Here is a 16,380-nt window from a genome sequence, read left to right on the forward strand (position 1 = left end):
TCTGGAAAGTGTTTGTTGGCATTTTTCAAATTAGATGAAATTTTCCAACCGGCCTGTAGCCTGACACAGCCAATGCCAGTCAAAAGGACCATGGGGAAGATCGCCTTTTCTCAAAACCTTTGCCCCTCCCCCTTCCACACACACACACACACACACACACACACACACACACTCACACACTTGCCATCCACAAAAGATACATTCACCACTCTAAGGACTTTCTTCTCTACCTTTTAAGGATTTGCATGCTGTCTGCATACCATCTGGGACTTCTCATTGGCATACCCCACTCCCAGACACCCATGTCGTAATGCAGGGTTTTCCAAACTCCAGCACGTGTGTTCCATACTCCCGATGTTTGTTATACTTCCACACCATCTGTTTAATATATTTCTTTAAATTGACTTAGGACAGCTTTTTTTTTTTTCACTTAAATGCTTTTCAAAACCCACATAGTTACTCTAAACAGAGACCAGTATTTTTAATGACCGAAATAAAAATGGTTTGGCTGTGTGCCAATTAAAATCATCGTGAGTGCTATCCACATTACGTGTCCCACATTTGAGAATGATAATCACGGTGTCATCAAAAGTATAAGCCTTAAATCTGCTATTTATTACCTATGGCCTCGAGCAAATTACTTAACTTCTCTGAGCCCAAGTTTTTTCTCAACTCTGAAATGAAGATAATGATAACCATTTACAGGCTGACTGTGAAGATTAAGAAGATAATGTATAAAAAGTGCCTACCATATGGCAAGCACTCAAGGAAGAACCACTATTAATTATCGTAATAAGTGTACATTGCGCCCCTGGCTCTTATCTCACCCTCATCGCTAATCAAATAAGTAATCTGATAAATGGAATTATGCAAGAATGGGGCAAATACTAAACCAGACCCCAAGCCGCCTATATTTGGCCACCTGTATTTTATACACAGCCAGCCTTTTTGTTAGAGGACACTTCCTGAATTCTCATTTATGGAGTATCTTGAGACCTTAAAGTCTAGATACAGAATCAGTTCAATCTCAAAAGAAATAGTCTCTGTCTTCAGCAGATCTAGGAAGCCGTTGGCCTGTGGTTCTGATCTCGTACTTGGCTGTCGAAGTGACACTGTTCTGGGCACTATCATCAATTCCAAGTGATTTCCCTCTGTTGTGCCAGGATAGCAATCCCACACTCCTTCCTGAGGAACATCTGACAATCTCTCATGCATTTTCCCACCCTCTATCTCCTCTCTCATTCTCTAGTTTATCTTCATTTTCCTCTTGTGATCACCCTTTCTGTCTGTGCCACTTCTTCTATCTCTATGAGTTTTTTATTGGTCTCTCTTCTCCTTGCTCTTTCTTATCTCTTTTTATCCCCCTGTCTCTGCTTCTCTCTTTCTTCTGTTTCATCCCTCTTCTCCCCTTTAATAAATATGTTGAGTATTACAAATATAATTTCAAAAGATTGAGAGTATTGAATTGTTTTATGTTCTGTTCTTAAACTAAAAATTAGATGGGCTTATTCCTTTTCTCTCTCCCAGGCAAAATAAAACCCCATACAATACAATGGCAAATAAACTATTTTAAGGTGTTTTTTAAATTTAGTACAGTTATATACATCATTACTGATTTCCTTTTTTTGTGGGGAGAGAGGGGTTGTTTGATTTGTCTTAGGAAAAAAAAAATCTTCCCTCTCTGATCTAACAGAAGGGAACAATGTAAAGATGTAAATTGTGATTAGACAAGATTATTTTTACCATCTTGAGAAAATAATTTTAAGCTATTTTTTATTTTATGAGATATCTAAGAGAAAAGGAGAAGTAAGAAAAAATGATATGGATGGAAGTCAGAGGTCATTACAGAAAGTAAATATTATTAATTTTCTGCTTTGCTTGGATCAAAGTGATAAACACTGGAGGCTTACTCCCCTATTGTATTGGAGAAACAATATTTTTACTGCTTCCAAAAATAACCTTTATGTGAATCATTTTTGTATATCACAGTGTTCTAAGATTAATAGGAATATGTGTTTTTTTATAGTATTTTTCTGTGTCAAATCTTTCATTTTTAAATTTTCAAAAATTTATTCATTCTCACTCAACCATATTCTGAAGGCCAGTCCTTGTGAAACTGGACTCCTGATTCAGTAAAACTTCCATTTTATCTACTTTGCTCCTCCCTTTTATTTAAACCATGGCTACATTTCAGCGGTTGATAAGTACATATTGTATTTAATTTTATTATTATAAAAGTATTATATATTAATTGTGGAATATTTAGAAACCACAATAAATAGAGAGAAGATTAAAAATCACCCATAATTTCATCATTCATTGCTTCTGTTCTTTTTCCTGTGAATATATATTTCTTTTTTTGTTTACCAATAACAGACATACCATATTATACATGATGCTTTGCAACTATTTTTTCAGGTCATAAAGTAGTTATCTTTTGTGCACTAATTTATTGTGAGTTGGATTTCCCACCTATGGGGGTGGAAATTTGAATTCGAATTTTATTGCGTTAAAGTTAATTTCAGACTTGGGGACATTTGTGGCATTATCTGCAGTGTGACATAGTTATGTCTCTCTTTTATTATAGTGTTTTTGGGTGTGACCAATCTCCAAGCAGACCAGATTCAAATGACCAGCTTGTGTGCTCGGTGGCAGGTGCAGCGTCATGCCACTGCCTACAGGGTCGTTATAGAGTCCGTCCAGGGTAAGTGCGACCCATCACGTATGTTTTTGTCAAGCACTCAGGTACTTAGTTCTGTGCAAGTCACTGTGGACAACATACAGGTAACGTTAAACAAGAGCCCTCTTCTTGAGGACGCAGTATTGTGTTATGGATCACGCAGGATATGGAGTCAGAATGGCTGGTTAAGTCAATTATTTAACCTCTCCAAACAGCCTTTTTCTCATCTGTTAATGGGTATAACCATAGTGCTGACCTTGTGGCATTCTGTGAGGATTAAGCTGAGGGTAATCCACGTAAAGCACTCGCGACAGTGCTTTGCACACATTAAGCACCGAGGAAATAGTAGCTCCTACTGGTAGGAGGAGCTGAATAGGGGGACTAACGTACATTGAAATTATATGGTGCCGTGATTTTGGTATTTACTCCATGGGGATCTAGGTTTGACTTTAATGTTTTTCTTAGTGATTCTTTCCACTTTTGAGGATAATTGGTGGCCGACAAACCCTCATTCAGGAGATGGTCTCCTGTATCTATGCCATCGTGGACAGGTGCTTCAGCGTTACAGTTCTCAAGGACATCTACAACTCAGGACTGTGTTTCAAAGTTGAAACATTAAAAATGTCTCCTTATTTTCATTAAAAGTATCGAGAACAATAAGAAAAGGCCGATTCCCAAAAAGTGAGTTTCTAGCAACTGTTAATCCTCTTTTCACGTTATCAGCACGGGTAATATTCAGAAGATGAGACCGAATGATGAAAATTACTTTAATCACATTTGTATTATCAGTAGAAAAGGTATGTCTTGTTATTTTGGGGGGATTATAGGATGCACCAGAGAATCCCATAGGATTTTTTTTTTATCTTTCAAACTTGCTAATAAAATTGTTAAAAATTTTTCTATCTGGAAAAATGATCTTGGTTTCCCTATCTTAAAAAGCAGAAGGAGCTAATTTTTTGGGTCTGAATAAGACGGGGTTTAGTCTTACATCCCTGGCTATAACTACATTCAAAATGCAGAAATCCCACTTTTGATCCAATCCAGAAAGTGGAAAGCACAGTTTAGTAGAGTGCAGGTAGCATTTGGAAACATCCTGAGACTATGAGAATAGAGTATGAGCAACAGGAGAGGAGAGTCCTGCCAACGCCAGCCAAGGCATTGTCTCCGTAGACACGTTAAGCCGCTAATTCCTTGATTTCCTGTGTATAGTCATCCCTTTAGCCTGTAAGGATCCCTCTAGCTGGACATTGGCTAAACATGTGGGAGTGGCTTTAATCTGGAATAAACATTGAGTAAGGGAAAGTCAGGACAAGTCACATGGACTTTGTGGTTGTATTTAACATAACTTATGGGATGCTTCAGCAGAACTAGATGAAAGATACGCAGTTATTTGAGAAACAACTATAAAATCTTGAGGAGTTACATTTCATATATCTTTATACATCTAGATAAGTCACATTTTAATGTAGAAAGGTTGATATTTAATGGTAATTCTTAATCTTTAAAAAAAATACTGTGTATAGGGGCCATCCTGGTGGTGCAGGGGTTAAGTTCGCACGTTCCACTTTGGTGGCCTGGGGTTCGCCAGTTTGGATCCCGGGTGTGGACCTATGCACTGCTTCTCAAGCCGTACTGTGGTAGGCATCCCACATAAAAAGTAGAGGAAGATGGGCACCGATGTTAGCTCAGGGCCAGTCTTCCTCAGCAAAAAAGAGGAGGATTGGCAGCAGATGTTAGTTCAGGGCTAATGTTCCTCAAAAAAAAAAAAATACTGTGTATAAAAATCACACTCCCAAACTACCCCACAATACTTTTATCCTTTTATGTTATTAAGAAGTTGACATGAAGGGACATAGGGTCCTGGGGATATTCATTGTCTTTCATAGAAATTATAATTATGTAGATTGACATAAAGATGTATCAAAACTGGCTTTCTCAGTGGAATTAGCTAGATCCCTAAGTATTTATTATTAAGTGCTTTTAGTTTATCATATTTGCAAAATAACCTTGGGATTCTTATCAGAGGATATGATTGATGTGTCTGATAACATGGTCTGGTAATCTAAAACCTCAATAAGCTCTTTCTGAAGCCAAGATCTTTGCTACAAAAAATGAGTCTATGTTTCCTTCTTATCTTCAAGCTAAGTTAATTTGTACTCCCTCAGTGTTATTTTCAGGCTGCCAAAAACAGCTTCAACTGAGCTTCAGTAGTCTCAATTAAACAAGAATGAACAAAAGTGTTGTTTCATTTATTTTTCATCAACATTTATACCCGGGAGATTTATGAGCCCACTTAGCCTACATTTCATTCACTCAGTTGTCTAACTGAATGTTATTAACCAACTGGACAGCAACAGATTCTGGTTGACAGCCTCGAAAAGAAGTGTTGGGCTGGGGAGTGAGTGTGGGGATAGCAGTAGGCAAGATGTTTAAATACTTTAACGTATACAGTTGAGGTCAAGGAATAGTCTTTCTGCTTTGGAGTAGGGAAGGATTCGGTTGAATTTCTTTATCTTACAGAGAAATGTGATCATCATTCTGATCACTGCCTTCGAAGGACTTGTGGTCAGATGCCCATTCTTCCACGGACAGTTCAGTCCAAGAGCCCCCACTGTTTTAACTCTATAATATCTCCTGTTGGCTATATATGCTGTCTCTGGAGAAATTTCAGTTCTTCCACCCCAGAGGAGACACTAGAGGAAAATGGGACCCAACTCTTCTATGTGATGGAGAAAAGCTTTATCCCAGGGTGACCTATTTCTGAATGCCTTTGCAAAATTCCTAGTGTTTGATCAGTAATTTTTCCAGTTCTTTTTGTATATATATTCCCCGTGGTCTGGTCATGTGTACTTTTATTCTGAGATGAAGTCAGTGGAGAGGTCTCTGTTCTAACCATGACTGCTGGTCAACTTTCTTCCCTGGGCTTCCGTTTCTCTAAAATTACTTCTTTTGAAGATATTACCGAGGTAATGCCTACAAATTTCCAAGATTTTTGTGAATAAAGTAGCCAAGCTGTATCATTCAATGTTTGTTTGTTTATAAGCGGCAGAAATGCAGATAACAGGGAGTTAAGCAAAAGGGTCAATTTATTGGCTAATATAATGAAAATTTCAAGAGTATCTGGCTTCAGGCATATCTGGATCTTGGTGTTCAAACAATGTCAAGATTAAGTCTTAATCCATCCTTCTGCTCTGCTCTTCTCTGCCTCTCTGCTAAATTGTGTGAGTTGGTGCCAGTCAGATCCAGAATTACATCCGCCCAGCTTCCACTTAACAGTCTTAGTGAAAAGAGAGCTTCTCTTTCTCAATAATTCCAGCAAAAGTCCAGGAACTGAGTCATATTGGCCTCTTTTGGGTCACATGCCCCTAAATCTGTCATTGAGTTCAAGGGCGTGAAATAAACTGACTGGTTGGACCTGATTGCCTCCCACCCCTGTATGTGCAGGGGGAGAAGGGATTTTTATTCAGTCCTTCCCAAATCATAAAGACCAAGAGTGGGGAAGACTGGATTCAAATAAAGAGGGATTAGGTGCAAGACAGGCAAAAACAACAGATGTCCTCTACCCATGTAAATATTATGACATTTTTTTATAGCCAAGAAGAAAAGAAGGAATGATTACCAGAAGGATAAGGTCCTCTAGGGGAGACCGAAATAAAATCTGCTCTTGAGTCAGTCATCCACTTGCCAAATTAAATTGTAGGCTTTTGACTAATTGTAGGACAGAACAAAGTCAGAGACTTCTGGTTGGTCTTGGGTAACTCAGAACCCCACGAGAGTTTCCATTAGGTCTGTGGATGCTTTAGAGTCCTGTCTCTCTCCAGCTGTTTTTGAGTTGACTTGGCACCTGAAGTTGAGTATTGCATTTCCCTTCAAGTTCATATATTTATATACCACATGGGCCCAAATACTGTATTCCCTCCATAATCCTAACTTGGTGAATTGCTTTGTGGCCTCCTTAAAAAAGTTTCAAAGGATGCTCAACTTGTCTTTTATCTTTAGGTGTTAAAATGTCAATTTTGCAGTATCATCCATTAGCAAAGAGAGAGAATTACAGGACAGTAGAGAGCCTACCTTACCAGACACCAGATCCAAAAAAGAAAGGTCACATGAAAGAAAACCTGTTCTCCAGATTAAACTTTTTTGAAGCAGTAACGTTACAATCGGGGGGTCAGGGTATTTGAGAAACCTGGGGAATGGAAGCATTTGTATCATAAAATTTCAGCAGAGTATCCTGGATCCTGGATATTCTTTGCTTCCCGATCTCAGTAACTACTCATAGGACATTTTGGTCAGTCACGTTGGAGCCATCTTTATCAGCATGATAATAACCCAGAGAATGGCTTTAGCCTTGCTTCATAAGAATGAATGCACAAGACAGAATTTTTTACCCCATTCAAAAAAATAAAATAACTCCCTACTTTTGGCACAAAGGGTTGAGGAAATTAGTCATTATTTGATCAGTTTAAATATTTTCCTTTAAGGCAAAGCCATCAGATCTGAATCACACATGCCAAAAGCAACATTCAAACACCCCCATTCATGTAACCCCTCTTTGTTAGTATTGGGAATCAAACCAACTCTGTTTCCCATTAATTTTACATTGCCTGTTCCAGTTTTCCAATGATTGGTAGATTCTTTTTGTTTGTTTTAGCAGTAAAACCCATTTATATTCTATGGGTCTAGGGTCTATAAAGTGCACGGATACCCATGAGAAATAGGAGATGACAGAAAGCACATTTCTAGAGTTGATTCCTAGAGAGTCCCTGGGAACTTTTGTGAAGATAGGTAAATATGATCCATGTAGGATTTAGGAAATGTTTGTATCACAGGGGGCTCACAGAAGCTTGCAGGAGGCTCCAAAGTTGTGGTTAAGGGTTAGAAAGAAGCAGCTATTGTGGAGCACTGAGCCTGGGAACCGCAGACTGAATGTGGACATCAGCAAAGCAGAGCGCAGAGTTTACTAACATTTTCTTACTATCGAACTCCTTTCACAGCAATATATAGTCTCAGAAACACCTTAAGAATTTATTTCATCATTATGTAAAACATATGATAAAGAAATTATTGAGGTAGACCTTAATTCATTCTGAACCAGTATATTACTAAAGATTATATGATAAAGTTCACTTTTGAAACTCTTTAATATTCATAATTATAAAAATAAATTTCAAATTCCATTTACTAAATGGCTTTAATTTCTTTATATTTTTAAAATCAGGATTTAGTCATTAACAAAATTTTAAATGATATAAGTCATGTTTGTTCTGATATATGTATATTGTAATATATATGTTTTGTTCCTATATATATTAAAATATAGATTGAAATTTAATAGGTATTATACTTTCAAAATAGACAATAATCACTATTTAACAGTTTTGCATTTCATACTTAAAAAAGCAACTGGTCTGTTTTTATGTTTTCCATATTTTGTTTATATTTAATAAACTGCAAATAACATTTTGAAAGAGTTCTTTTTAACCACTAAATAATATGTGTAAGGTATTTAATCAATGCAGTTTTTTAACACTGGTTTTTAAATTCCTGGAAATAAAGCTATATAAGGCTTTGACTAGATGGATGCAACTTATGGATCAGATGAAGGTCAATCTAGAGGGAAATTTGTATAACTGTTCTTTTCGTGGTAGCAGTGGTTCTTCCTTTTACCCAATTATCCATGTGGTAAAAAAAAAAATAAACATGCTATGCCTATGAAGAAAACCCATTTGAAACTCTTTAGTAATGAAAGCCATCAAGGCAGGCAGCCATGTCCAAAGGGGTGATATAGCCCTGAGCCGTAAGGGGTCCTTAATCTGATCCCCACAAGCTGTCATATTTGCTTATTTCATATGGACCCGGCAGCTCTCAAACTGTTTCACTTTGAAAAACCATACAGTTCATTTATATCATTTTATGATCTATTCATGGAAATTAAGCCAGCATCCTCTGAGACTGCGCTCTAGAGTTCTGATTTAAATTTCAATTCTGCTACTTAGCATGTGGACTTTGTTAAGTTACTAACTGTTCTGGCTTTTGGTTCCTTGTCTTTATAATTATAAATATTATAAAGATCAAATGAGTTAATAAATATAAAATCCTTAGAATAGTTCCTGGCACAAGATAAGTGCTCATTAAATGTTGGCTGTAATTATCTTTGTTGTTATTGTTATCGTTAAATACCGAACACAGAACCTGGCACGTGGTAGGCCCTCAGGAAATGATGAATATAATTAATCCAGTTTCCCCAGACTCCAGACCAAAGGACCAGTGCTAATTGCTCCAGAATAGCACAGCAGTTTTGCTGTGGATGTGGGCATGAAGAAAGGAGCCAACAGTTACTCAGGTCTGCCAAGTTCTTTGTGCCTCTGTCGTGGTGGAGACACGGCAGAAAAGGTGCTATGTGGAAATGGCTATATATGGCATGTCTCCGCGGTAGAACAAAAAGAACTTTGGAAGCAAGAGTCAGTAGGCTGAGTTCTCCAGCATGTATGGCCCTAAGCACTTAAGCACCATGTCCGATTTCCTCACATTATGATTTTAAAAGAATAGGAAAAGATTTTTGAAGTGGATCGAGGGAGTTTGAAAAGCCTCCTCTGAACTCCCTAGGAGTCTCCTTTGCAACTGAAAGAATCATGGGCATCAGTTAAGAATCAAGCCTGAGAGCTGGGAAATTAGGTAGTCTGCACCCATGGAGGAAGCTTCTGACACCCTGGAAGCCCCTCTTGGCCCACAGGCATAAGAACTGCCCAGAACCCTACAGTTTCTAACTCTATACCTATATCTTCAGACCACAGCCAAGAAGGGCATCCTGTTGCCTGGTAATAAGTTGTATGGGACCAAAAGAATGTATCTTTTTATGTCAATTTGTAACTGGTTGACTGTATTCCAGAGAATCATGTTAAATAAAAGGGAATTCTGATTATTAAAAAAATGAATATACGTGCCTCCACACCTGTCCAAAAGATCAATTAAGATGTTTACATATAATTATATACATTAATAATTCTCCATTCATTAGAGGGCTCATCTCAGGAGTCTTTTAGCAGTGAAGTCACATTTTGAACGTATAAAGTGTGATTTTCAATTATAAAAATATCAATGGCTGTCTTAATTCTTTAGAAAAAGATACAATGCCTCAAACTAATATGATTCATTCGGGAATTATCTGATTAGGCCATGCATATTCAGCATTTCAGAAGCCAATCATCTACTGATGGCTGTTTCTAAAAATAACATATGTATATGTTTTGTTTTGTTTTTATTATAGATACAAAAAAGCAAGAAACCATTGTGGGTGGAGGGACAACCAGGCATTGCTTCTACGGACTTCAGCCTGATTCAGAATATAAAATCAGTGTTTATACAAAGCTCCAGGAGATCGAGGGACCTAGTGTGAGCATAATGGAAAAAACACGTAAGTCGAGTGTGCTCTCTCCTGATCCCCAGCTCCATGAGCAAACAGTATTTTAGACATCCTCTTTCAGTTCAAAAACCTCATTCCATTTAGAAAAATATTAGCTATTGCTGCCCAGGAATATCTGTAATTCCTGATAAGTCACAGAATTCACTGCATGTGGCCCATTAATGTCAGTTATATGGTTTTTTCCAGCTTCCATGTGTTTCCCAGGGGACTATAAGGCCACATGATGGCATAGCGCTCTAAACAATGATCTATATTGTGATCTATATCCATAAGGAACCTTTGTGGTATGCGGAATGTGAAATGAAGTTTAAGGACCGGGTTCTGACATTAAAACAATGGCGTACTACCACAGCCATGAGAGTGGGAATGGAGCCAAGATGTTCCAACTGGCTGACCCTAGACTTATTGCCTACTTAAGAGTCTCTTGCAATTTTTCCAAGTTGGCTGCAGATCTGATGCACTGAAGGGAAAGGCAAAGTACAAAATTAAAACAAAGCACTTTTTACATGTTCTAAAGAGCAAGGAGGGTGTCAACTTCTTGGAATGGCTTTTAATCAAGGATTCCTGACCTAAAGGCCACAAACATTAGAATGGTTTGAATTATAGTGAATTCTGGGGGACATTTGTGTGCTTAACTCGATATCCCGAACTTAAACTCAAAATCCTTGAGGATTTGTGTCTTAATGGGTAGTGGGCAATGGGCTTTCTTGGTAGCCCCTCTATCATGTATCTGACATTTAGAAAGTTCTACTGTCTATGTATAGGTCTTTCAGTTGATGTGGCCCCTGCAGAAGAAATCATTGTCAATGTGTGACCTTCCAAAACAGAAAGTCAAATTGTCATAAATGGAATCATCTAGTTTTTTTCTAATACAAAGACTTTATTTCATAACACTGAACTATTAGACATTTTATAGTATACATGTGTTTCTGATGTATAATTTATCTATCATAAGCTTCGCTCATTTTCAGTGTACAATTCAACGATTTGTAGTACATTTAAAGAGTTGTGCAGCCATCACTACAGTCCAATTTTAGAACATTTCCATCAACCCACAGAGATCTTTCAGACCCATTCACAGTCAATCTCCTGTCTCATCTTCAGCCCTAGGCAATTTGCTTTCTTTCCTTGTACGTTTATTTGCCTTTTCTGGACATTTCCTATAGATAGAAATATGCGATACATAGTCTTTTGCATTTGGCGGCTTTCACTTAGCATATGTTTTCAAGGTTTATTCATGTTGTAGAATTATCAGCAGGTTGTTTCTTTGTATTGCTGATTAGAATTCTGTTTTATAGATAGAGGATCGTATAATTTTGAAGTTATTAGGGGCCTGGTAGTACACAAGATTTAGAGAAAAACAGGCTTGGGTGGAGTCCTTTCTAGCATTGTGGCTTTGGGAGATTCAACATCTTTGAGCTTCCTTGGCTCATCAGTAAAATTAAATACCTACTCTCTTACCTCCTGTGCTGGTGGTAAAGATCCAAGAGAATCTGCTGAGGAACTTTTCAACCTGTGTCATAAGACACAGCAAGTATTTTGTCATCACCATCACAAACTGATGGCCATGGGGTTAGCTCTCACAGTCAGCTGTGTTTTCTCTGGGCCATAATTTTTTTTTTTTTTTTTTTAAGTTTTAAGCTGTTTTCCGAAAGTTCAAAGGATCTGACAACACATGGCACACAATGGTGCCAATCTGCTGAAAGCAAGTAACTGCTATCTCTTTTAGACAGCATATATGCACTCAGGTTTGCTAGTCCTTAATGTTTAGGCTAGTCCTTAATGTTTGCTTGTATTCGCTACTTGCCTGACCTCTAAAAATATTTGAGTTTGGGACCCCTGGTCTACTTCAAATTCCCCTAACCTTAACCCCGCAACTGTTAACTACCAACCCAGGGTTTATTTAGATGGCTCTGTTTGATGTAAATATTTTCCTTATGTTGAGGACATCTGTCGTCTTGTTGTTTCCCCCAACTGGCTCTAGTTCAACCTTCTGAAGCAATACAGATCAAGACTGCTCCCTCTTCTGTGTGACAGCCCCTTACATACTTGAAGACAGGGACCATCTGTATGCCACGTAGAGAATATAAACACGGGTCACCAGTTCATTGTGGTATTTCTTACACAAGAGGTTCTTTGGCAAGAGGTTCTGCTCAAATGTATCGATCTGTTTGCCATGGTCTCTCATTGATTTGGTTCTTGGTTTGTTGACTGAATTTAAGATATGCCTTAATTTTCCTCGTTAAAGAAGATATACAATTACAAAGATGACTCACTGCTTCCACGGATTTTAAGATAAATAAATCCGGCTTTAGAAGCATTTTATGGTGCTTTCACGAAAGTTTTGCAATCCTAATTTTACTATTAAGATTTATCGAGATTTTTTACTTTTGAAACTTGTTAGCTTCAAAAGGTTGCCTTTAAAAGATAAAAGTGATGTATACCCATAATAAGGCAACAGAGGGTACAAAGTGCATTGTCAACCTCCTTTCCCCATTCTCCTTTTCCAGAAATGCCCATTTGTACCAGCTTGGTTTCCTTCAAGAGATTCTACCTGACATATAACTACCAGATGTCTATCTATCTATCTATCCATCTATCTAGATATATCAATATATATCCTATATATCAGATACATTTTTATCTTTTATTTTCACAAATAGAACCATAGTTTTGTTTACTTTTTGTTTTCACAAATAGAATCATATCATGGCATTCTATGACTTCCTTCATGTCACGTAATAGTTAGTCTCAAGCATTTTTCCCTATCAATAATATACAGTTACTTCATTCTTTTAAGTATTGAATCATTTTACTCAAATAATTTTATCTTATTGGCTCTTAGAATTGGGAGAGACCTTAAAATTCATCTCCCCCAACTTCCTGCTAGTGAAGGAATTCCTTTTGCAACATTCCTGAAAATAGTCAGGCCGCCTGAGCTCAAGTCCTTCCAGCTATTTGGTTCTCACTGTCTCCAGAGACTGAATGTTCCTCTCTGTCAATGGCTGTGATTAGTCAAGGGCTTTCCCTCATATTAAACTGGGATAACAAAAACAATTTTCTATGTTTTTCTGAAATTTTTAGTGTCAAACCTGAATAAGGAAAAGAGTACATAGAAAATAATGTTTAGAATATTTATCTAATGATTCCATAACTTCCTGGTGCTTTGCCACGTGAGCTTGTATGATAGTCACCACTCTGATGTAACTATCCTCAGGTCCTTTAACCAAACCTCACCTCACATATTACATAGACTTCTCATCCCTCATCGCCAAGTTGAACTGATTCAGACACACTGTAGTTTCCCAATGTTTTGCCATTTGGTCTTCAGAACTGAATGTTTTCCAGGTGCAGACTGACCAGAACAGAGAGTGAATCAGATTCCACCGGGGACCATGTTCTGGGGATGCAGGGTGAGAAGGAGCAAAGTGCTATTGGACAAGGATTGATGGTCAATCCTTAGTTAGGCAGAAGGGAGATGAAGTTTATTATATGTGTGAAAGCAGCCGCAGACCAATCTGAAATAGGTTGGCGGGATTCCTGCCTTAAATCAGCATTAGAACCACTTTGTAGTTGACAGTTTGATTGCATTGATTCCTGCTGGGTAAAATGAATTGTGGCGAAATGAGATTTCAAGCCTTTAGTCTGAGCTGCGGGGAGAGGAGGATGGATGGAGCCAGTGTTCACAGACTGTGGCTGATTTATAGTGGTCATTAAATTCGCTAAAGTCTCAAAGAAGACAATTGTCAGAATCATTGATGCCCCTGAAGAATTATTACTCCATGACCCCCCCTTTCTTTGCCACATATGAGATGGCTAATTGATGTTCTTTCTTCCTCTTCTTTACAGAATCCCCTCCTACTCAACCACCTACTTTTCCTCCTACCGTTCCACCAGCAAAAGAAGGTAAAAGAATAATACAATAATGATGCGATTTTAGGTTTGGGATTTCTGTTGGTTTTGTTTGTTTGTTTCTTTCTTCATTTAAAAGCCAAGGTATGAATAAAAGATATTTTCTCTTTAATACAAATCCTTATCCAACCTTGATAGGGTACAAACTTGCAATGAACAGTAAATAAGACATAGAGATCTTATGCACAGTACAATGAATATAGACAACAATATTGTATTATAATTATGTAATGTGATAGAGGTGCTAATTATCGCTACAATGATAACCATACTACAAAATATAAATGTATCAAATTAACACATTGTACACTTTAAATTATGCAGTGTTATATGTCAAATATATTCAATAGAAAAAGAGAAAAAAATCCATTTAATAAAAGATTCTGTATACACAGAGTAGATTTTCTAACAGAATTGCTTCATGTTTATTTCATTGAAAATATCAGAGTAGTAAATATTACATTGAGGAAGAATAGTCCCATAATTTGTGAGTGAGAATCTTGTTTGTAATTCTGTAGGCAAGGATAATAGTTTCCCAGCTTACCTCTGAAATGCCTCTCCCAGTTGTTTGTTTCTATCTTCGTCACAAGAGTTTCTTCTCACCTCTTACCTGAGCCATTAAGGTAACTTTCTAAATAGCTTCCCAACACAGTAGTGATTGTTAATTTTTGTTTCATTCCATTAATGAACATTTATTAACCCTACTCTTCATTCTCAAAGCTCTTATGCCCGGCACTTGGAATACAATAATAATATATGATTGCTGCCCTCTGCTTATTCTCAATATTGCGAGAGAAATAGGTGCTTATCTAGATAATTACCAGTCAAGGATATGAGTTAGAAAACGGGATTATACTACGGTAGGCCAGAAATGAGAACATTTAATGCTGCTGCAGGTTATTTGCTTTAAAGAAGGAGAAGGAATTTGATCTACACTTTGAAGAATGAGTTTTGCAGATAAATAATGGAGGGAATAGCACTCAAAGTCACTGAGTGATCTAAATGCATAATGTGTTTGGGAAAGCCTAAGTACGTTAGTGTGGCACAGAGAAAAGGGTACAGACAGAGTTATGAAGTGATTTGTGTTCCAGAATAAGGAGTTTGGGCTTTATCCTGTAGGAAATAGTGTGCCGTGAGAAGTTTTATGAAGGGAGGGTGACCTGAGGAAATCTATGTTTGTGAAAGATGACCTTGATGGGAGGATGGACTAGAGGAAAGAGGGAGATGAAGGTAGAACATGTAGTTGGAGGGTTGTATTAGAAGAGTTCTTCCGTTCATCATGCATGTTAAAGTGCCTGCTACATACCAGGGATCCAATGAAAAATAAGTCATTCCTGCCTTACAGAGGCTTAGAGTCAGTGGAGTCAAATGCTGGAGAGTGTAAGGGTCAAGGAAAGAAAGAGGCAATGAGGAAATCTGATAAAACTCAGCATCCTTCCTAGCAGTGTGAAAAGTCTTCAATGATCAACCTGCTTTGTAGCGTCATTTCCCAGAGTATGTTAGGTAATGGCAAAATTGTACAACTCAAGGTTTCCCATATTTGTCTCACGTTGTCCTGAATCTTTTAGTGCTATTTACTCTATCGGGAATGGCAGACTCTTTGTTCTTCCATCTTCATGTCTAGCCTTTTCTAGCCTTAAGAGCCATAATTATTTTCACCTTAGAACTGAAAATAGAATCCCAATTGATGAATTTCCTAATGAGACATTTCTGATACAGATATTATGGAATGCTCTGAGGTCAGAATATTTTTATTTGTAGCTGAGTGTGGGTATCATTCAGTAAGCATTCGTGAATTTTCATGGAAGACACGCAATTTCAAAGGGTCTGTGAGAGTAAGGATTGACAAAGTAGAAACATTGGGCCTGAAGTGTTTGTGATGATACTTTTAGACAGAGGGGCTTTTGCAACTTGAATGCGTTATTTATTTTAGGTTCTGTTTGTCCTGAGTGTATTTAATTAAAAATGCCTATAAATTTTATTATTAAAGTAACACTGAATATTTATTAAACAAACATAAGAAGTAGGAAAGCGTACAAAGAAGAAAATTAAAAACACAGTTTCATAACCCAGAGGTAATTCCTTTATGCTTTTTGATGTATTTTCTTTTTTTCTTTGATTTATTAAGGACAGTTTTCATTTTGAGTATATTTTCAAATAGATTTTGCTCTCACTTCGAAGGTGAAACCTAATCTTGATTTCATCTTTCCTTAGAAACAAAGGACCAGGTTTTCTTTTCTAAGCTTATAATTAGCAGATCTGTGATCCCTTTCAGCTTTAAATTCAAACCATAAATTTATAAAATTTTAATAATCACAGAACTCTTGAGAACAACCTCCAGATCCTTATTGTCCCTGGAGTATTA

The 16,380-nt window shown here is 37.3% G+C and overlaps 1 protein-coding gene across 3 annotated transcripts in view; it reads left to right on the top strand.

Annotated features, from left to right (window-relative positions):
* COL14A1 (collagen type XIV alpha 1 chain) overlaps positions 1–16,380 on the top strand; it is a 216,380-nt gene that overhangs the window by 110,168 nt on the left and 89,832 nt on the right. For all 3 annotated transcript variants that reach the window (XM_005613198.4, XM_005613197.4, NM_001163870.2), the window contains 3 exon segments: positions 2,588–2,704; positions 9,948–10,094; positions 13,953–14,009. In XM_005613198.4, coding sequence (XP_005613255.2) covers positions 2,588–2,704; positions 9,948–10,094; positions 13,953–14,009 — 321 coding nt within the window.

Source organism: Equus caballus, chromosome 9, assembly GCF_041296265.1.
Source record: "Equus caballus isolate H_3958 breed thoroughbred chromosome 9, TB-T2T, whole genome shotgun sequence".
Taxonomy (NCBI): Eukaryota; Metazoa; Chordata; class Mammalia; order Perissodactyla; family Equidae; genus Equus; species Equus caballus.